The sequence below is a fragment of the Trachemys scripta genome, chromosome 5, assembly GCF_013100865.1.
Source record: "Trachemys scripta elegans isolate TJP31775 chromosome 5, CAS_Tse_1.0, whole genome shotgun sequence".
Taxonomy (NCBI): Eukaryota; Metazoa; Chordata; order Testudines; family Emydidae; genus Trachemys; species Trachemys scripta.
This window is the reverse complement of record NC_048302.1, coordinates 90,235,846-90,259,370: the sequence shown is the minus strand read 5'-3', so window position 1 is coordinate 90,259,370 and position 23,525 is coordinate 90,235,846. Positions and strand designations below refer to the sequence as shown.

At 41.2% G+C, this 23,525-nt stretch overlaps 1 protein-coding gene across 1 annotated transcript in view; it reads left to right on the top strand.

Annotated features, from left to right (window-relative positions):
* Positions 1-2,798: 2,798 nt before the first annotated feature.
* CWH43 (cell wall biogenesis 43 C-terminal homolog) overlaps positions 2,799-23,525 on the top strand; it is a 43,899-nt gene continuing 23,172 nt past the window's right edge. Inside the window, exons 1-9 of the mRNA XM_034772074.1 lie at positions 2,799-2,915; positions 5,194-5,385; positions 8,312-8,432; positions 8,595-8,749; positions 10,262-10,463; positions 11,544-11,632; positions 14,341-14,595; positions 18,941-19,066; positions 22,622-22,701. Coding sequence (XP_034627965.1) covers positions 2,873-2,915; positions 5,194-5,385; positions 8,312-8,432; positions 8,595-8,749; positions 10,262-10,463; positions 11,544-11,632; positions 14,341-14,595; positions 18,941-19,066; positions 22,622-22,701 — 1,263 coding nt within the window. The 5' untranslated portion in view covers positions 2,799-2,872. The remainder of the gene's footprint in view (positions 2,916-5,193; positions 5,386-8,311; positions 8,433-8,594; positions 8,750-10,261; positions 10,464-11,543; positions 11,633-14,340; positions 14,596-18,940; positions 19,067-22,621; positions 22,702-23,525) is intronic.

Here is a 23,525-nt window from a genome sequence, read left to right as displayed (position 1 = left end):
ACACCTCTTGAGAGAGATTCCTGACCCCACCCCCTCTTTCTTTCACAGGAGTCTGGCATCCCTGCTTAGTGTGTTCAGTTCAATTGAGGATGAACCCCTGAATTAGGACACGTTAAGTACAGTTCTGCTGCCCTTTACTCATACAATAAGGATAACATTTCATTACTCCTGCAGTCAAATTTAATTTTTTTGTATTAAACCAAATGTTAAAATGATCTAATACACAAGTTAAGGAAAGAGTGTCTATGCATCTAGGTAAAATGCTTAAAATATCCCAAAGTACAAAGTTTGGTTTAAAAAGTCATAAAATACATATAGGACATAATCTGCAATATCCCAAATTAAGGTTAACAGATTCAACAATATAATTTAAATATTAGCATCCAAATATTCAGGTACATCACTCATAAAAAATTATACTAAAAGTATCAGAGGGATAGCCATGTTAGTCTATATTCACAAAAACAGTGAGGAGTCCGGTGGCACCTTAAAGACTAACAGATTTATTTGGGCATAAGCTTTTGTGGGTAAAAAACCCACTTCTTCAGATTCATGGAGGGAAAATTACAGAAACAGGCATAAATATATATTGGCACAAGAAGAGAAGGGAGTTACTTTACAAGTGGAGAACCAATGTTGAAGGCCAATTCAGTCAGGGTGGATGTGGTCCACTCCCAATAACTGATGAGGAGGTGTCAATACCAAGAGAAGGAAAATTGCTTTTGTAGTGAGCCAGGCACTCCCAGTCCCTATTAAAGCCCAAATTGATGGTGTTAAAATTATTTAGGAACAGTATCCCTGATGAGGCCAAAGCACACCTGGTGGCTGAGCTTTGTGACTTTGTCCTCACCCACAACCATTTCAGATTTGGGGACAATTTATACCTTCAAGTCAGCGGCACTGCTATGGGTACCTTCATGGCCCCACAGTATGCCAACATTTTTATGGCTGATTTAGAGCAACGCTTCCTCAGCTCTCGTCCCCTAGCGCCCCCCCTCTACTTACACTACATTGATGACATCTTCATCATATGGACCCATGGGAAGGAGGCCATTGAAGAATTCCACCTGGACTTCAACAATTTCCACGCCACTATCAACCTCAGCCTGGACCAGTCCACACAAGAGATCCACTTATTGGACACTTCAGTGCAAATAAGTGATGGTCACATAAACACCACCCTATACTGGAAACCTACTGACTGCTATACTTATCTACATGCCTCCAAGCGTCCATCCAGGACACATCACATGATCCATAGTCTACAGCTAAGTGCTAAAATACAACTGCATTTGCTCTAATCCATCAGACAGAGACAAACACCTACAAGATCTCTATCAAGCATTCTTAAAGCTACAATACCCACCTGAGGAAGTGAGGAAACAGATTGACAGAGCGAGACTGGTACCCAGAAATCACCTACTACAGGATAGGCCCAACAAGGAAAATAACAGAACACCAGTGGCCATCATGTACAGTCCCCAGCTAAAACCTCTCCAGTGCATCATCAACGATCTACAGCCTATCCTGGAAAATGATCTCCCACTCTCACAGGCCTTGGGAGGCAGGCCAATCCTCGCTTACAGACAGCCCCCCAACCTGAAGCAAATACTCACCAGCAACTACACACCATACCACAGAAACAGTAACCCAGGAACCAATCCCTGTAACAAACCCTGTTGCCTTCTCTGTCCCCATATCTACTCTAGCAGCACCATCATAGGACCCAGCCACATCATCAGGGGCTCATTCACCTGCACGTCTACTAATGTAATATATGCCATCATGTGCCAGCAATGCCTCTCAGCCATGTACATTGGCCATACCAGACAGTCTCTACATAAAAGGATAAATGGACGCAAATCAGACATCAGGAATGGTAACATACAAAATCTAGTAGGAGAACATTTCAATCTCCCTGGACATTCAATAACAGATTTAAAAGTAGACATTCTTCAACAAAAAAACTTCAAAAACAGACTTCAAAGAGAGCTACAATTCATTTGCAAAGTTAACACCATCAATTTGGGCTTGAATAGGGACTGGAAGTGGCTGGCTCACTACAAAAGCAATTTTCCCTCTCTTAGTATTGACACCTCCTCATCAGTTATTGGGAGTGGAGCACATCCACCCTTTGGCAACACAGTTGGCAACACAGTTCTGTCTGTCGGATACCTAGGCAGAGTGAGTGTGTTCATGTAAATACAGTCTGGACATGAAGCCTTTTCACCTCCCCAGCTAGCTGTCAGGGAAGCGCTCATTCAGACTTTGCTTACACATTAACTTTATTGCCTTCTGCTTAAAGATAAGAAGTTGCTGAGGGTGTGTGCTCTTTGTTTTACTTAACCCAAAGCAATAGTGACAGGAATGGAAAAACTCCATAACCTGCAAAACCAGCTGGAGAAAAAACATGGTGCAACAACTTGAAGGAGGTGGACAGGAGGAGGAGACTGCAAGAAGAGTGAAAAATGGGTTGTCTCAGAATCAAATGAGCATTAGCAATAGTAGTTGTAGTAATGCAAGGGGGGCTGGTGTACCTTGGGGAAAGGCAGCAGGAAACATTGGATTATTTCTGCGGAATTCCAGGCTCCTACCTGTGGTCAATGTGACAACTTAATGGCTTGCACAAGCTGGGATGCTGCCACCGAAATAGCAGCAGTAGCGTTTATTCCCTATTACACCAGATGGTGCTGTTGCGCTCAGCCCTCCTCCTGTTGCCTCTCCCAGGGGAGCAGGGGAGCAGCAGGTGGTGCTGGCACTCACAGTGCAGCAGTCAGCTTGGAGGAGGATTAGTTGTTGAGCTTCCTTTTTTTCAGTCACTAGGGATATAACCTGTTTCCTAAAAGAAAGAAAAGCATCTTTTTCTGGAGCGATGTTTCTCCTTTGGAAAGAAATTTTGATGGAAACCTTATTGGGTAGGTGTCTCTGACTCTGGGCAGGAGTGCAGATGTTTAATTCATTGCTAACAGTTTCTTATGCTCTTGTTTAATTCATTTTACTTTTGAAGCTTGTGATTAGCTCTCAGACATGGGTATCTTGTCAAAAGGACATTGCTGCAGCAAACTGCTCTGGAGATTGAGGGATTAATGCTTCCAGCTCACACCTGCCAGGTCTCACTCATTGAGGCTAGAGAGAAAGTTCCTCATTTTGAGACTAATGTTAAGGGCAGTGTTTAAAGTCTTTCCTCTTGAAAATGGAATAGTTTCTATGGGTGTTTTGATAAGATATTTAAAATCATCTACCTTATTCAAATTGTCCTGACTTCAGAGTGATTTCAGACAAAGAACTAGAAACAATACCCCCTACAATGAGGAAATAACTGGTGGCTTTTTAAATACTGCTCACGAAATGTACTAGGAGAGGAAAAAAATCTTTTTACCGGATGGTGGTTTGAATGAGTTGCTTCTTCTGACGTTCCCTAATTTCATAGGGTCAGAACCAAGATGAATGTGAGTCACTTGACTAGGTTTCTTTATTGGCTGTCCTGGATTTTTTCTATTGCCTGAAAGCCAATTGAGGTTAAGTTTTATGTTTTGAAAAAACAACAACCCTATAGTGTACGGAATTAACAGAAATAAAATTGTGTAAGGCTTCTGTTTGTGTCTCATGTTACTCTCTACTGTGGTGTTCACCTCAGAGGTGGCTATATTTCAGTGATCGTCTCTAAGGTTGACAGAGTACATTAACGGCTTTAGATGAAAGATACAATGCATCATTTGAAAGCTTTCAGAATAGGTCTAAGTAGGCCATCAGTCTATGACTATGTGTGCAGAATATTCATGGCAGCACTGTGTGGGGGAAAGTGCCCAAACTGGTGTGCAAATACGTGCCTTTCCTCTACCACCTCATCGCAGGGAGCAGCTAGTTTTCTGTTTTAGTAGTTAGCAACTTGCAGAGAACATATGAGAGAGAGCGTGCAAAAGAAAAATGTTGATCTAGTTGATGGGGGGAGAGGGAATATTGTGTTCATGGTGTTATTATACAAATGATTATGGTCTATTTCTTCCTGGGCTGCTCAAAAATAAAAACGGAATGAATGGGATTCTGTCAAGTTCAAATATGGCTTCAAATTTAGAAAAAGCAAACAAAACCCTCAGCTTTTAAGAAACTTAAAATCCACAGATAATGTTTATTGAAGGTACTTTAAAATAAAATAATCCAATGGAAATAATAATAATAACAATAAAAAGACTGCTGCAGAGTTTGTGACCAGAATCATACTGGTGTGTGAGAACTTGGAAGTGACATTGACTATAAAAATAGTAAAACAAAGAACCTCCCCCACAAAACAGCACTTCCAAATTGTGAAAAATGTAAAAAGAAAACAGCATGCCTAAGGGAAAAGTAGATTTAATTTTAGTTTTAATGGGTAGGTAAACATGCTTTTACTAATAACTTTGATTACGATATCGCTTTTTAAAAAAAAGGGTTATGCTGCTTCATCTTAAGCCTGGTGAAAATGAAGGGAATTGAACTTGCCCCATAGAATAGAATTATTACACTGATAATTTTGGAATTTATACACCTAATATCATAATTCTTGGAAAATATTTTTAGATCATCCTATGGCGTTCAACTGTTTCCTATCAATCTGAATCTTCTTCATCTTTTAGGCACAGTCAGGGACTTTTCACATGCTTCCAGTAAAGGATGTGCATAAGTGTTTGTAAGACTGGGGCCTTACATTTTGTGGGCAGCTGCAATGTCAGTGCCACACTCCCACAGAATTTCTTTACCTGTTTAGTATGGTTGGTGTAAACCAAACCATTAGACTCATGCACTGGACCCTGATCCTGCTGTCTGATCTGCTGGTACAGATCCCTGCATCTGTGCAGAGCTTCTGAACAGATTCTGTTTGCAAGATCGAGGCCTTGGTCTATGGTATGACTCTTCTTCATCTGTCTGCATTGATTGTCTGGTAGAAAAATTGTCAGTTTGAAGGTAAAATAGGGTGGCCAACTGCCCATCAATGTGTCTTCTGATTTGATGAACTGTTAATTGTTTCTTCTCTAGCCTTCTAGCTTTTATGGCAAATACAGTTATTTAACAAGAAATAAGAAAATATTTCTCTCCAGAAAAGCCATTGTTATCTAGTTAAAGTTCAACTTTCTGAACTCTAAGCAGTACTTTTCAGGTAATCTCAAATTAACCATGATATGGGAAATATATAATGTAATTTTTTCTTTATTTTAGGCTACATTTCTTGGTCACTCTACCATGCTCTTCCACCCATGATATATTACTTTCCTCTACAAATATTGGCACTTACTGGTTTGGAAGCTTTTGCTGTAGCTTTCTTTTCTCCAGTATTATTAATAATCAGTCCTTTATGGAAACTGGCGAACAACAAGTACATCCTAGCTCTGCTAAGGCTGACTATGGTTGGTAAGTATAATTTGTGGTTTGCTTAACCTTTCATCAATATAAAGTATTTCTAATACACCCATCACCATAGTGTCTAGGTGCAAGATTAAACATTCCAAACTGTCTTAAATTTTAAGTGATCCTGAAAACACATTAACATGGACTTTGTAGGGAAAATGCTTTTTAAACTCTATTACAAAAAAGAATTGGCATGCCAGATAGGGTCAGTGGTCTATCTACACCAGTACCGTGTCTCTGACAGCAGACAGGGACCAGATGTTTTAAAGGAAGGTGAAAGAAATCCAATGATGGACAATTATGAAATAATCTGCTCAAGGGGAAAGCTTCTTCCTAACCATCAGTTAGCAGCTGCCTTATGCCCTGAAGCATGAGGGTTTATTTCCCCTCTTTATTATTTTTATTTATTTAACTGTGGATGTTCTCATTCTTTATATAAATGTTTAATCCTTTTCTGACTGCTAAAGTCTTGGTTTCAGTGATATTTTGTGGCAAACAATTTCTGCAGGTTTATTAGCTAAAACTGGGTAAAAAGTATTTCACTGATCATGTTTAAATGTTGTTTTTCAGTGTAATTGATTGTCCCCTCCTTCTTGTATTAGGAGAGAGGGTAAACAGGACATTGTGTTCACTTTCTCCATACCATTAATTGTTTTGCATATCTCTATCATATCGCCTCTGTGAAGGGGTATATAGACCCCACACTGATGAGAAAGGTGCCAGAGCAGCCCTGTGTGCGAGACTAGCCTTGCCCCTGTTGATCGTGTATGGCAGATGTAGGGAAGAGGCTTTTAAAAAGGAAGAAACTGCAGTCAGCTGAGGGAAGAGATCACCCTGAGCAGGAAACTGCTGGAGCAACTCCTGAAGCCACAGGGGGAACTCACATCCAGGAGATCTCCACCCCAGCCCTGTGGGGAGTGCAGTGAACTCCCAGGGTAAACCTGACAGGGTGCGCCCAATTCAACAGCCCATGCAGAAGGACTGCTCAATAAACCATTGTGCGGACAGCCCCTGAAGTAAGATACTGTTGGCCTTGTTTTCCCCCTAGAGGAGCTCTGGGAAGAAGTTATTCTCGAGTGTGCTGGGACATTTAGTGTTCCTTTTGATCCCACACCAGAGAAGACTTGAGAAGGCCTGCAAAGGGCAGGGTCCCCTTTGCAAGAAGTAAGGAACTGGGGCCAGTGTATAAGCCTTAGGGTTGCCAGGCGTCTGGCTTTTGACCAGAACGCCCAGTCGAAAAGGGACCCTGGTGGCTCCGGTCAGCACTGCAGACTGGGCCGTTAAAAGGCTGGTCAGTGGTGCAGCGGGGCTAAGGCAGGCTCCCTGGCTCTGCACGGCTCCCGGAAGTGGCCAGCATGTCCCTGTGGCCCCTAGGTGTAGGGGCAGACAGGGAGGCTCTGTGCACTGCCCCCGCCCTGAGCACTGGTTTCGCCTCACTTCAGTCCCCAGCAAAATCATGGAGCAGGTCCTCAAGGAATCCATTTTGAAGCACTTGAAGGAGAGGAAGGTGATCAGGAACAGTCAGCATGGATTCACCAAGGACAAGTCATGCCTGACCAACCTGATTGCTTTCTGTGATGAGATAACTGTCTCTGTGGATATGGGGAAAGCAGTGGATGTGATATATCTTGACCTTTGCAAAGCTTTTGATACGGTCTCCCACAGTATTCTTGCCAGCAAGTTAAAGAAGTATGGATTGGATGAATGGACTATATGGTGGATAGAAATCTGGGCTCAACGGGTAGTGATCAACGGCTCAATGTCTAGTTGGCAGCCGGTATCAAGCGGAGTAACCCAGGGGTTGGTCCTGGGGCCGGTTTTCTTCAACATCTTTATTAATGATCTGGATGATGGGATGTATTGCACCCTCAGCAAGTTTGCAGATGGCACTAAGCTGTGGGGAGAGGTAGATATGCTGGAGGGTAGGGATAGGGTCCAGAGTGACCTAGACAAATTGGAGGATTGGGCCAAAAGAAATCTGATGAGGTTCAACAAGGACAAGTGCAGAGTCCTGCACTTAGGAAGGAAGAATCCCATGCACTGCTACAGGCTGGGGACCGACTGGCTAAGCAGCAGTTCTGCAGAAAAGGACCTGCAGATTACAGTGGACGAGAAGCTAGATATGAGTCAGCAGTGTGCCCTTGTTGCCAGGAAGGCCAACGGCATATTGGGCTGTATTAGTAGGAGCATTTCCAGCAGATCGAGGGAAGTGATTATTCCCCTCTATTCGGCACTGGTGAGGCCACACTTGGAGTATTGCGTCCAGTTTTGGTCCCCCCACTACAGAAGGAATATGGACAAATTGGCGAGAGTCCAGTGGAGGGCAACGAAAATTATTAGGGGGCTGAGGCACATGACTTACGAGGAGAGGGTGAGGGAACTGGGGTTATTTAGTCCACAGAAGACAAGAGTGAGGGGGGATTTGATAGCAGCCTTCAACTACCTGAAGGAGGGTTCCAAAGAAGATGGAGCTCGGCTGTTCTCAGTGGTGGCAGATGACAGAATAAGAAGCAATGGTCTCAAGTTGCAGTGGGGGAGGTCTAGGTTAGATATTAGGAAAAACTTTTTCACTAGGAAGGTGGTGAAGCACTGGAATGAGTTACCTAGGGAAGTGGTGGAATCTCCATCCTTAGAGGTTTTTAAAGCCCGGCTTGACAAAGCCCTGGCTGGGATGATTCAGTTGGTGTTGGTCCTGTGTTGAGCAGGGGATTTGACTAGATGACCTCCTGAGGTCTTTTCCAACCCTAATAGTCTATGATTCTATAAAACAAATATACCTATTTTCTATCAACGTGCATTTCTGCTGGTGATTTAAAAGTGTATTGTTCACATGTGTATGTGCAGTTGAACAAATGCATAGGATATCATTATTATTTGATCTCTTTTGAAAATACAGCCCTTTAAAATCAGTGCGTGTGTTTGTTTGCAGGAAGTGTAGCTTCATACCAAGCTCCAAATGCTACACTCCGAATACTGATCTTGACTCCAGGTGTTTGTTCCTCTCTCGTGGTTCAAACAGTAACATGGTGGTCAGGAAACAGTTTACAAAGGTATTGTCCATATTTATAAAAATTACATGACTGTAAATGGCTTCTCTTTATTCACAAATTCATGAACTAAATATCAGTTGTGCAATAACTAAGGCCTGATAGTCACTATAACACTTGTTACAAAATGCACCAGGTACTCGAGAATTGATTCTGTATTTACAGGTACAACAGGATCTGGGGATTCATACTAGGGAAGATTCTTCTACTGGTGCTCCGAATCTGGTATACTTCACTAAACCCAATCTGGAGCTGTCAGACTGCCAACACCATTATACTGATGTTGGGTTTCATAGCAGCTGTTGAGCGAATTTATGCAGGTAAACATATTACAGTAAAAAAAAACAAAAAAACTTCTGACAATATCCAAGGCTTAATGCCACATATAGGCAAACATTAATGTCTTTTGTAAAATCAGCTACTGTGCCTTGATGCATCAATACATTTGTATACTTTATAGGGTTCTTTTACCTGTTCATCGGCTGGCAGAATTAATCCCTCAATAAAGAGCGTTGTTTTTTTTTTCATTTAAATGGGCTGTAGTACATGGATGCTGCTAGTGATGCCCATTGCTAATATTAATAATGCAGCAATACACATATTGTGTGCCCCCCAGGGCCGGCTCTAGGCACCAGCAAAACAAGCTGGTGCTTGGAGCGGCACATTTTTAGGGGTGGCATGGCCGGCGCCAGAATGCCGCCCCTAAAAATGTGCCCCAGCCGCCCTAGCTCACCTCCGCTGCTGCTGCCACGGCGCGCGAAACAGCTGATTCGCGCGCCGCTGCTCCCCCTCCCTCCCAGGCTCTCAAACCTGGGAGGGAGGGGGAGATCCCGAGCGGCTGTTTCGCGCGCTGCTGCTCCCCCTCCCTCCTTCCCTCCTAGACTGAGAGCCTGGCGGGAGGAGGCAGGGCTGGGGATTTGGGGAAGGGGCGGAGTTGAAGCGGGGCCGGGGGGGGGGTAATTAAATGGGGGGGGGGGGCAAAATTGTTTTTGCTTTGGGCGGCAAAAATCCTAGAGCCGGCCCTGGTGCCCCCTGAAGTGTGCCTGTTTGATTGGTTAGAGCTGTGCCTAAATGGAGCGGCAGTGGATTGTCTCAGACAGTGCTAAGCTTCCAATCAAAGATTGAACTACTGTTTGATAGGGTACTAGTCTGGGAGTGAGGAGAGCTAGGTTCTCTTCCCAGCTTTACCATTGATTTGCTGTGTGACTCAGGCATGTCACCTACCTAGCCTGTGTTTTCCCATCTGTAAATTAGAGATAATGCTTATATTTGAAAGGTGCTTTGATATCTGTGGAGGAAAAGTACTATATAAGCACTAAGTAGTATTGTACTCTATTAGATGTGGTCTTTCCAAATCAGTGCTGGGGCATGTTGGCAAGGCAGCGTGGGGAGGCTAGTGCTGTCATTGCTTATGCTGTGTCTGTTTAGTGGCTTATTCCCAGGGATGGCTGACAGCTATGGGAAGTGAGTCTGGCACGTTTCATAACAACTAAATCTACTTAAAAAAACGTTAAAAAGAAAAAAGCTGTTAATATGTGCCATTTTATCCACATAAACTACCTCCCTATAGTAGATAGCTTCACTTCCCAAAGCTTCCTATGCATGTCAGATTTGCCACACATTGTTGGACTCTTCTCTGTGCTTCCTATTTGGTGTCCTGCCACTTGCCTTTTGACCAGCCACATATTATGTTGTGAACAGATTTTTGTGCCTAAGTTGGTAAACTTCCAGGACTGTTTTGTGATCCCAGCTGTTTCTTCTTAATAAACCCTGCTAAAAAGATTTAACTTGTTTGCACACATGTAAAGTGTGTGTTCATGTCATTATTCTAGGCACAGATAGTGTGAAGCAAGAAGCAAACAAGACTGGTGATGCAGCGAAAGAAACCATTCCTAGATCTAACTGGCTTTTGTCAGGAGCAGCTTTTGGCAGTCTGATGTTCCTCACATTATGGATTTTTGGAGAGGTCTCACTCGTTTCTAGGTGGGCTGTGAGTGGACATCCACACCGTGGACCAGATCCTAATCCATATGGGTGAGAAGCGTTTTTTTTTTTTTTCATTCTTTGTAAAGTAGTAACTATCGTGCCAATCCTGCAATGACATTCATGTGGGTGCAGGGTTATTCCCACACAGAGCTCATTTCAGGATTGCAGCCTATACGTATTAACTGGAGGCGGTAATCAGAGAAGGAACAAAGTCCTTCTCCATTATTCTTGTTCTCAGATATGAAGTGCTTAGATGTGACCCTTACTGGTCTGGTTTGAACGCCAAAGCGTGTCACTAACACAATTAGGCTCTGATCCTTGCCTGGGTCATCTGGGTTCTACTGAAATATAATTTGGGAGGAGATTTGGTATTTCAGCTATACATCTGATTTATGACACTAAAATATTTTCAAATTAAGACACATCATTCAATGACTTATTAATGCAAAAGATTTTGCTAAAAGGTACAGTAAATTAACCCAGTTCTGCTCTTTTTGATTTAAATGGGATCAGAATCAGGCACAATATAAGTAAACTCAAGAAGCAAATTCATAAGCTAACATGAAATTGGATCACTTTAGAAATACAGATGCAATAAAGTTTGCTCTTCAAAGTTCCAAAATCTAGAAGAAAACTGGATTAGTTATCTTGTTAGTTAATTAGTCAACTCAGTGTAGTAGTGGTTTTAGTGTCTCTGATAGTTTGTGGCTTAGTGTGCAAAAAGGCCACACTATATGGTCCATTTGTAGAAACTATGAAAATATTTCTGTTCAGTCTGAATTTCTCCCCTTCCCCCTCTCTTCTTTTCCTTTTTGTACCTGATCTTGCAGCGATGTGTTAATGATGCTCCTGAACCTCCTTCACATGTATTTCTGTGATTAAAAACCCTTGTGATACTCTAAACTGAACACTTTTGGTTTCACTGCAGGATGAAATGGAAAGTGAGCTGCGTACAGGTAAAGATATGTGTGCTCAAATAAAGGTTCTCTAATAGCAAAAGAGTCATAAAATATTATCGGTAACTTTTTTTTGCACAAATGTGGTCTGTTTAATCTGAAAGTCCCTCTTTCAGTGTCATGTATTACAAGATTATAGTGATGTGTACTTTTTTTTTTTTTTTTTTAACAGAGGTGCAGTTCTGTTGGGAATGGCCCATGGAGTGATGCTTTCCTTTTTGTCTTTGTCTTCGTTCACCAGTTTTGGCTTGTGTCTTACAGGTATGAGCAAATCTGGTGTGGACATGCTGCATTACTTTATTTCCAATACTTCACCTAAATCCCTCCCTTTTTTTTGGTGCCCTCATGCCTAAAAAAGCATTTTATTTTTCTTCATTTCATGAGTAGATGCTAAAGAAAATAGTTTTATTAACAAGTGGCGTCGGTTATCTATGTGCTGCCTATCTGGTCCCGCCTTTCCTCTGTACCAAATGTATCACTTCTATTGTACCTGTCCTTTGTAGGCCAGTGGATAAGAATCATGAGCCAGAGCTCCACCCTAGCGTAAATTACTCCTTCTGTGATTTACACCCGCTGGGGATCTGGACCCCTGAAGTGCAGTCTGTTTGTTCACCTTTCACAATATGTGTGCTCTATGGGGCTGAGCCAGCAAACACTTATACAGAGTGTAGTCTTACTGCAAAGTCAGTGGGGCTGTAGCTGGGAGTGAATGTTGAAGGTGTCGCCTCACAGGTTACCAACCACTGGGCAGTACAATAAATGCAAACACTTACTGTTTCATCAGAAATTCATTTTGGGGCAAATCCAGCTCCTGCCTCTGTGGCTGCAGAGATTGTGTCTCTGATTGTGCCAGCATACAATGAATCACACTAGATGCTGGGAAGGCACCAATGGCAAATGGATGCTTGGGAGGGGCTGTTGGATCTAGACCAGGGGTGAGCAAACTGTGGCCTGGGGACTGCATCCAGCCCTCCAGACATTTTAATCTGTCCCTTGAGCTCCCGCCAGGGAGCGGGGTCCGGGGCTTGCCCCACTCCGGCCAGCTCCCGGAAGCAGCAGCGTGTCCCCCCTCTGGCTCCTATACGTAGGGGCAGCCAGGAGGCTCCGCACGTTTCCCCCGCCCCAAGCGCTGCCCCCGCAGCTCCCATTGGCTGGGAACCATGGCCATTGGGAACTGCAGGGGCGGTGTCTGTGGACAGGGCAGCGTGCAGAGCCACCTGGCCATGCAGGAGCTGGAGCGGGGACATGCTGCTGCTTCTGGGAGCTGCTTGAGGTAAGTGCCGCATAGAGCCTGCACCCCTGACCCCCTCCTATGCCCCAACCCCTTGCCCCAGCCCTGATCCCCCTCCCGCCCTCCGAACCCCTCGGTCCCAGCCCGGAGCACCCTCACGCACCCTGAACTCCTCATTTCTGGCCCCACCTCAGAGCCTGCACCCCAACCCCCAATTTCATGAGCATTCATGGCTCACCATACAATTTTCCCACCCAGATGTGGCCCTTGGGCCAAAAAGTTTGCCCATCCCTGATCTAGACTCATGCAATCCAGTGGCTAGCATCTCCTGCAGAGGGGCGACAAATGGCATTCCAGAACCTGTGGGAGACTCTGGAAAGGCTGCACTACTCTTTGGCTGCCTGCTCACTCAGGACAGGCTAATGAAGCCCATTCAGCCTTTTTGGAGGCCTTGAGAATTTCACCCATAATGAATGTAAAATGGTGTCGAAAAATGACCCCTACTTCACTGATATCTGTATAACTCTCCCTAGATGTATTTGGAGAGAAGACAAGACCGTGTTGCCAACCCCGAATGTTCAAAACTAATGTCTCCCCCACCCTATAAGGAGATTTTAAGAAATAATAAAAAGAATCCAAGGTTTAATTTGCCTTCTGTTTTTTAAGCTGCATGGTGCTGTAGAATCACATTTTCAAGCTGTTTTGCACAAACACGGGGGCTAGAAACTTACTTTTATTTTTAATGGAAGCTGAGATTTTTCCTTAATCACTTATCTCCAGGAGCTGGGACTTTTAAGTAAAATACCAAATGTCATGAGTGTCACAATAAAATCTTGAGATGGCAATGCTGCAAACAGAAGTTGTCCTAATAAATTCTATTGTGTTGATGACATTGGTATGGTAAAACAAACGCATTCTGGCTCTATTGCTAATATCATTTTATTTGTGTTGTACCTCCATAACTTGTTCTAATCAAACATTGATTGGCTCTTGAATTATATCATGCATTTGCATTACTAACTAAAAATGTTAGTAATCCAGATTATCATAGAAAAAAGTTACAAACTTTTACTAATATTCATTATCACAAAACAATAGTTGTTTGGGTAGAAAAATATTCACTACCACAAAAATATTTTTAAAATAATATTTTACTTTTATAAGCATATTCCGTGTTATCAATATTGTGTTTCAGGCCAAATCCCACTGCAATCAGTGGGAGTGTGGTAAGGTAAGTACACTGCAGTCTGTGAAAAGTAAACAGGTTCCTGGCTGTCACATGACAACTCAAGTGGTGTATAAAAGCAAGGGGAAGCCCAGTGGAGGGAGAGAGAAGAGGAAGGGTGCATCCTCTCCCCACCTAATACATCCTGCACTGCCCTTATGTTATCACAAGGAGTTTTTCTGCAAGAGAAATTATATGGCTTTAGCTCTTGATATTTTCTAGATCCTCTTACCCAGCTAAGTGAACAGTCTTTAAGAAAATGAACTCAAGAGTGTCTTTCATTGACTGACTGAAAGGAAAAGCCATTCCTACTAATACTATATGGAGTGCCCATTCTCACTCCAACCACACTTATATTTTCCATTAAGTACTGTACAGTATATTTCTGGCTGCTATACAGTTTTCTCTAAGCCTTTTAGAAAACTGAATTTTTCAAAGCAAGTGTGAACATGAGGAGGAAAATAAAGTGTAACTGATCATGACTCACTGACAGTCTTCTGTGTCCCTTCACAGGCATGGCATCTGCTGCTGGTCTCCTTTACTTAAAGACCTGGGGTGCAGCTATAGCAGGCAACATTCTTGCTGTCTTTACCATGTGTATGTGGCCACGACTGACTGGACGTTTTGTTAGCTGTCTGCATCCTGGAAAAGCCATGAGTACAGCCATGTTTGTCTATGTCCTAGAGTTATTCTTCTGTGTGTGGTGCACAGCTTATAAATTTGTACCAGGAGGAATTTATGCTAGAGAGAGCTCCCACCTTCTTTTAGGTATGTCTGTGATCCTGAATTAAGACAACTAAGAAAATATACTTTTTTTTAGCCTCAAGCAGTCATTTAAAGCAATAAATGGTCCTCCTCCATGCTCATCTCCCATTGACTTGAATGTGGTGGGAGTTATCCATGTGGGAAGACAGCCAGTTAAGAAATATAATTAAAAATTATAAATCAACTAGCTTCAGTTTTGTTTAAAATTAGTTTAAAATATGGGCAGAAAATAAAATATTCAACTTGGGGAAAATGTAAAATGGAATGGAAATATTCATTGGGAAAGAGAGATCTAGAAATATTGTAGAAGAGACCTAGAGGTGATAGCTGCCAGTAAATATGACTTGAGTTTGCATGGCAGCAAAAAAGGCCAGTACAATGTAGGCCTGGGTTCATAGGAATGTGATCTCAGAAAGCAGAGAGGTAAGTCTGTCTTAATGGCTCTTGTGAAGATTACATCAGACCAACCTCATCTTTGCTGTAACTCCTCACCAACTCAGATCTCAGAGTAGCAGCCGTGTTAGTCTGTATCCGCAAAAAGAACAGGAGTATTTGTGGCCCCTTAGAGACTAACACATTTATTTGAGCATAAGCTTTTGTGGGCTATAGCCCACTTCATCAGATGCATGTAGTGGAAAATACAGTAGGAAGATATATATATATACGCAGAGAACATGAAACAATGGGTGTTACCATACACACTATAAAGAGAGTGACCAGTTAAGGTGAACTATTATCAGCAGAAGAGAAAAAGAGCTGTTTGTAGGGGTAATGAAAATGGCCCATTTCCAGCAATTGACAAGGAGATATGAGGAACTGGGTGTGTGTGGGGGGGAAATAAGCATGGGGAAATAGTTTTACTTTGCCATTTTCATTACTCTTACAAACAGTTCTTTTTCTCTCCTGCTGATAATAGCTCACCTTAACTGATCACTTTCCTTATAGTGTGTATGGTAACACCCATTGTTTCATGTTCTCTATGTATATCTTCCTACTGTATTTTCCACTACATGCATCCGATGAAGTGGGCTGTAGCCCACGAAAGCTCATGCTCAAATAAATTTGTTAGTCTCTAAGGTGCCACAAGTACTCCTGTTTTTTCAACTCAGATCTGTGTCAGAAAGATACAGACCAATAGGCAATACATTGGAGAAGAAGAACAAATGGTATGAGCGTATGGAGGGACTAGCTTAAGAGTGAAATTCTAAATGCTAAATTTGTATCTTTTTACAAAGTGACTTATGTTAAGGTGAGGAGGGGGAAACAATCTGGTAAAGTGAATGGTATGAACAGGTAAAAATTTCTAAAGCATTATTTAGCACCTATGGTAGACAAACAAAGCCATGTTTAAAAATGATACCTGGTTACCTACGGCTAACCATGCCCAGGTAAATGGTATTCAACTGTAATTGATTATTTTATATTTTGACTGGGAAGTGGGGAATGTATTCTTTATATATTTTACTTGATTCATGATTGTCCAGACAGTTTTAGGGTGCAGATATGCCTTTGCTATCACTCTCCATCTTTTTAAATTCTCAGGCAGAATGTATGCTGTTTCAAATACTATAGGAATAATTTTCAGCTTTTTATTTATATGGTTTTTTTTTTTTAACTTTCTTTGCTCTTGGAATATGCTGGAGATCAGGAGATCCAACCTTCACAATTCATTTAAACTTTATTTTAAAAAGGTGTGTGTGAAAAAAGTGCTTATCAGAGAAGTGTCAAATACTTTCAGAAATAATGCTTTTACAGAGCACAAATTGTTATATAATCAACCTTTATGACACTCCCTTGGAAATACACATTTGTGATTCAGAGGGCGTGGCCATTGGGTGATAATATAGCGGGGTACCCAGTTTACACTGCCTTCAGTTGGCAACATCAAAACTATGAGCTGGATCTGTGGCAATCAGTGGAGCTGACTACATCAATTTACATTAGCTGAGGATCTGGGGAAGTTATGGTTTCTGGGTATTTAGCACTACTCTGTTGCTTATAAAACTTTTTTTGTCTTATATCAAGAGACTGTTTACTACTGTATTTCCTCCCTAACAGCATGGCTTTCGGCAAACATCTTGTTTCTTTTGGTTTCTTTCAGGTGTCAATGCTATTTCCTGCTCTCTCTCCCTGTCCAATATCCTGCCTTTTTCTCACTGCAACTTGGGTAGGGAACTGCCATGTGGGAATTAATGAAAGTAAGATTATTATGTTCATTGCTGTGGTTCTTCAAACTGATGAAACTGATCAAAGACCCGATCCCAGGCCTACCAAAGTCACTTGCTCTTTCCATTGACTTTAATGGATTTTGGATCAGTCCCCAATTGAGATCATGGTAGTGTGCCCTCTCATTCATTGAGCAGAGAACTAGCACTGTGGTTTGCAACATTTATAACATTAGTAATGTTCAAGAACAGCGAGGAAGCTGATGGACTGTTTTACTTAAAGCAACAACTCTGCTATTTAACAGAAATGAAACGTCACTTCTTGAGCTAGTTAACTACAGCACAAACATCTGAAGGATGCATGTTCACTTTAGTGCACATTCTTGTATTCCAACAGAGCCCTATGCTGTATGCTTTATGCATCCAAATTTCCATTGCAGCCAGTGGGATTCTTTGATGTATAAGGAATGCAGGATAATGCCTATAATGTTAATCTAAATTACATATAGGGAGAAGAAAATATGCTCCTCAACGGTAAGCAGTTTGACGCTTCATCCTGGCTTTTTAAATATGTCAATATGTAGTGGTCTGTTCTTAAAAAGAACAGCTCTCACTGTTGGCTGTCAAGAAGAGCACAATACATTGTTTGCCACATTCAACTGACCTCTAAAGTTGGCTGTTACAGATCACTTACACAAGGTTAAGGACATAGCTGAAAAGCTGGCCCCTGTCAGTTCCTACATAAACAGTGTCTTGATGAGAGAGCAGTGGATTTGTAACTCGTTCTGGATTCTAAATATCCATTATGATTTTCCAGCAGGTTATTTTAAGGCACTGTAAATCCAATGTTAAGGTATAAGCTGTTGTCCAGATGAATTCTAGTAAAATTTAAAAGGATTGGGCTGATGTGGGGGTTGTATTGCTCAGCAGAACCGTTCAGTGTCATTTATCCAGTGTGAACATAAAAGATAAAATCTAAGGCCCTGATCTTGCATTTGGACATGGTACCCTGCAGTGCTCCATTGAAATGGTTGGGACTCTGCAGAAGGTGTTAGTAGAACTTGATGCAGACTCAGGGTATAATTTTGTTTTATAAAAAAATCTCCTTAAAAAGAGCATTGTGGTAATATTGCTGATCTCCCAATCAGCATATGTATGGAGTAAGATAAAATCAAACTTATACCAGTGTTTTGATAGCAAAATGAACCTGATAAAATATGTTAAAGTGGGAACAAATAGCACCCAAGAAGGCTCAAGTTGTCTCAGCATTTCCATTTTAAATAATGAGCCAGATCCTCAGGATTGGTCTTTTAGCACCAGGATGCAGTTTAGACTTGGGGGCTGCAAAGCTAGCTGTAAATTAACTCCCTGGTCCCTGTGCTGCTGGGCACTTGTCTGGTCTTAAGGAACAAACTAGAGCCGCTCTCAGTTGTACAGGCTCCAAAGCTCCCAAGGGATGCAGAGGAACTGTCAGAACCCAAGGGATGTCTGCAGAAAGTAGTGTAGAGTTGTCTCTGGGATTTCTCTATGTAAAGTGATCTTTTGCGGGCTACTGCCAGAGCAGCACAAAGCAGGCTTAAAAGGGATGAGGCTCTGCCCCATTGTCTTTTTCCCAGGAGTTCTATAAATTGGTCTTTCCATTTGTTCTAGGCATGTTAAATCTTATCTTAACAGGAATGTATTAAAATTAAACTTAGAAAATATGATTCTGGCTCTCCATATTTTTTTGTTTAGAATAGGGTACAGTGAGGTTTTAAATAAGTTGTTGGGATACTCTTATTTTGAAATATTTACAATTTGTGGCGAATTTAATTTTGATAAGCAATGAAGGTGGATGCTCAGTCACTGATGGTTATTGTATACAATACATGTCTACAAGTATTTAAATCAAATGCAAAATTATGACCAAAGTGTTACATACATCAGTGAGTATTATGACATTGATAAGCGGGCCCATCCCAGCCAATATAACTTGTGTGCATCTATTGTATTACTATAGTTTGCAAATATAGATAAATCTAATTCCATATGGGTAAGTTACTGTTGCAGTGGAAGTGAAAGCTTTGACTGTCCATAAACTTTGCATATGTAAATCCTCAGCTATAAGGTTATATTATCACAGTCTCATTGCATTTAATAAGTAAAAGGTACATGAAAAACTAATAATGTTATGTTTGTTACAGGAGTTGTCATGTTGTTTGTTGGGTTAGATGAACTTATTGGCTCCAGGAAGAACCTTAATTGTATATTTCAAGTTAAAAGTAGCTATAAGCCACTATTCAAACAAAGTGAAAAATATATCAAATTATGTAAGTATAATTTTGCTTCTTTTCTTAAATTAAGTACCTCTAATTTAATCATACTGTTGAATTGGGAATATGATTTCAGTAAGAGAAAAGTAAAGCAGTGCAGGATTTTCCTCAGTCAGTTTTTAGAGATGTTTGTTCTGATACTTTAGATACAGGGCCAGATCTTCAACTGGTGTAGTTCCAGTGCAATGCTGATTCACATTAGCAGAGGATCTGGTCCACTATTTGCAGTATTTTTCTTATCCATTTGCAGGAGACGTCACAGGTGCTGGAATTAGGGGTGTGTGTGTGTGTGTGTGTGAAGTGGTTTCCATCTATAGGGTTTACAGTTTGGTTCAATGGCTCCCAGCACCCCCACTATACAAATTGTTCCAGAGCCCCTGGGAGAAGTAGTCTTAGCTCTCAGAGTGGTATCAACAAAGCATGTGTTTCCCATGATAGCGACAGTTTTAAAACTGGTCTGAAAACTAAAACAAAATAAGAATGTAAAGCTGTTCCTGTTGATCTAACAATGTTTATTTTTTAATTAACTGAATATTGAAATCATAACTGCTGTTGGCACTTTAAATCTTGCTCAGGTTTCATGCAGCTATAAAATCTACTGTCTGAATTTAATACTGGTAAAAGGTGCTAATCTGAATTTAAAAGCAAACAAAACAAAACAAAAAAACAGACCAACTCAAAGATGATCACCTCTACTGCCAGTGTATCTTTCGACTGAAGATTCCAAACTTGAAAAATGACTGACCAAAATAGAAGAACAGGAGTACTTGTGGCACCTTAGAGACTAACAAATTTATTAGAGCATAAGCTTTCGTGGACTACAGCCCACTTCTTATGCATCCGAAGAAGTGGGTTGTAGCCCACGAAAGCTTATGCTCTAATAAATTTGTTAGTCTCTAAAGTGCCACAAGTACTCCTGTTCTTCTTTTTGCGGATACAGACTAACACGGCTGCTACTCTGAAACCTGACCAAAATAGCTTTTTTTGTGTAAATAAAGTGAATTACTGGTTGGCACCTACATGTCCTAAGAGGCATACAAAAACATGGAACACTACTATATTGCAAATAGCATTAATGACATACTATAAGGCTTTAACAATTTTATTAGTGAGTATGCTAATGAAAATGATGGAGTGTGATCTTCCACTGATACAGAGTGGAAGTTTTAGGCACAGAGCACAGATCAAGGAGAGAATATGGTCCTAAATTATTAAAGTTGCTTTCTTTGCTGCTTTTGTAAAGAAGCCAATAACTAAACATTTGATACCAAGTAGGAAAATATATAACTGCACAAGCCTAAAATGTATGGAAGACAAAAATAAAAATGCCAACGACATTAACTCTGGGCCGGAAGAAACACTTTCAGAGTCACAGGGTCCGAGTCTCTGGTCTGTCAAGTTGCTTATGTCAGCTGCACCCCTCAGCCCCAGCACAAGGAGGAGAAGGGGGCATGTCAAGCTTGGGGGAAGTGGGGGGGCAAGTGGTAGCCCAGAGTTTCACTATGCCTGATTTGCTGGAGCTTACACAGTATTGCTAACCCCAAATGTTAAAAAAAAAAAAAAGTAAAGAGTCGGACCTCAGAAAAATAATCAACCTTTCATAAAAAAATAGTTGAATTGTTTTTATTTATTTTGGCCTTCTGGTTTCTAAACCTTTAGGATGCACTCGGGTCATATTTTGAACCTTTTTTTCTGCAAGCATGAGAGATTAAAAACTTGCTTTCATATTTTTTTTAAATGAAGGCTGAGATTCTCACAAAATAACATGGTTCTGTGAGCTGGGGTTTTAAGTAAAAATAATACCAAATATCATGAAACTTGCACTAAAATTGTGAGTTGACTACCCTGTTCACCTCAGTGGCACAACTGGACGTAGGAGCCTCACTGCTGTAACTTCTGTTGGTTGAGAATCAATGAGCTGCAGCCAGCTCCCTGTGGCTGCCATTCTCCGCTATAACTGAGCACATCTGAGATGTAGTGGAGAGTTGGGGTCACATACTCCAGTAATAGCTTTTCAGTTACATAGCGAATTAGAGAGAGAAGTTGTCTAGAGGTTAGGGCATTAGGTCAGGATGTAGGAGGCCTATGTTCAAGTCCCTGCTTTGCCATCACTACCTGCATGACCTTGGGCAAATCCCTTAGCCTCTCTGTGCCTCACTTCCCCATCTGTAAAACACCCTCATGGGTGTTGTGAATATTATTAAAGATTGTGAAATGCTCAGAAACTGTGGTAGTGGGGCCATATAAGTACCTAGGGTGTAGTAAAATATGTTTATAGTCAATATGAGAAGTTTTAACACCCCCAAAACAAAGCCATTAGCCTTGTTATAACTTCAGAAGAGTGGAACAGTAAAATACCCTGTCTACTGGCTTCACTGCACAGCCTTGTCCTATCAAACTGATATTATAACTTATTGCAACACTGACCTCTGGCTTTACTTCCCCAGCATTCCCAGACTTTACTGCTCTTGGTCAGTTTCTCCCTCAAACACCTTTGTGCTTTATAAGGCATGTAAATATGTGACTTTTTTTTCCTGCCATTATTCATTGTAAAGTTTGCCTAAATGTGCAGTAAAGTTGTTTTACAGGAGTTTGATATTAATGTAAAATTAATTATACGTCAGTTTATCACTGTTTGTTTAAGGATTTGATGAATGAATTGACTAGAGTTAACTGAGTTTTTTGATAGGCATAATATGCCTTTGTATATGTGAAATGATCACAAAGTGATTTAATCACTGAGTTATGAAGTGCCAAACCCTTAGCTGTCCACTACTGTGATTTGGCAGACTTCAGAAGCAACAGAGAAGCTATGTATTAGAGGGGTAGCCGTGTTAGTCTGGATCTGTAAAAAGCAACAAAGAGTCCTGTGGCACCTTATAGTCTAACAGATGTATTGGAGCATAAGCTTTCGTGGGTGAATACCCACTTCGTCAGACGCATGCTATGATTTGCGTTCTGTAAGGTTTTAGTGCTTCTTCAAGAATCTGCCAATTTGTACATTTAGAAAAGTGCTTCTATGGAGGTTTGATAGGGACTGCATCTTTCTGAGGTCTGGGAGTTTTTAAAGTAAACTATAGCTATTTGCTTGGCAAGATAATATTAACAAATTAATATTTCCATACTCTAAAAGGATTTCTGGTTCAGAGCCAGGCAAAACAGAGCATTTTCTTTTTGCCTTTATGAATTTCTGTAACAGGTTCTTCAGTAGAGATAATTTCAGCTATACAAAGGAAAGTGCTATATGAAGCCTGCTGTTTCTGCTTTGTTTCTTGAGGACATGAATGCAAGGCAGATAGATTTTTCTTCTAAAATATCTGCATGTATGCTGATGGGCAGATACTTTCTAAGTACTTACACTTCCTTGGGACTGTGTTATTGTTGGAATATGTGGAGATTTAACTATAACCGGGCAGTATCTCCCATTCCTTAATATTAATCCCAGGGAAGAGAATATATCCTTCCATGTTTAACTGAGACCATGAAATTAACTCTGCACTCTTTCCCTTTTTCTCTCTCACAACTAATTTCCTGTGTTTTTTCTGTTTCAAGTCTTATGGCTGTTTGTTGGTGTGGGTTTGCTAGGATTAGGACTGCGATATAAAGCTTATGAGAAGAAATTAGGTCAAGGGGTGAGTAATATGTTTATTTTTTTAACAAAGAAATATATTTTCAAACACAATGTAACATTTGCAAATGATCCCTTAGAAATCTTTCCAGCAATACACAGCAACTATAAGTCACTCAGTATATGAATATGTATTGAACAAAGGAAAATGGTCTTGTGGTTGTGTCACTGGACTGGGTCTTGGGAGATCTGGTCTCAGTTCCTGACTTTGCAGCAGACTTCTTTTATGACATTGGGTAAGTCAGTTAGGGCTTGTCTACACTACCATGCTGGGTCGATCTAAGATACGCAACTTCAGCTACATGAATAGTGTAGTTGAAGTCGACGTACTTAGATCTACTTACCGCTGTGTATTCACTGCAATAAGTTGACAGCTGACGCTCTCCCGTTGACTCTGCTTGTGCTTCTCGTTCTGATGGAGTACTGGAGTTGACGGAAGAGCGCTCAGTGGTCAATTTATTGCATCTATACTAGATGCGATAAATCGACCCCCACTGGATCGATCATTGCCCGCCGATCCGGCGGGTAGTGTGGACAAGCCTTCAATCTCTGTGCCTTACTTCCCCTCTGTTTTTTAAAAAATGGGGGAATGATACTTCCTTTCTCACACCCTTTGTCTGCCTTGTCTGTTTGAATTGCAGTTGTTTTTGTGCAGCAACTGTCTCTCTTGCTATGAATACATATGGCAGCTATCACAATGGGGCCCTGATCTTACTTGGGACTGTTAAGTGCTTCTGTAATACAAATAAAAAATAACGGGTGGGAAAAATGAAGACTAAAATTAAGTTAGAATTGCCTCCAAAGCGCTTGTCAGAGAGTAATGAATAG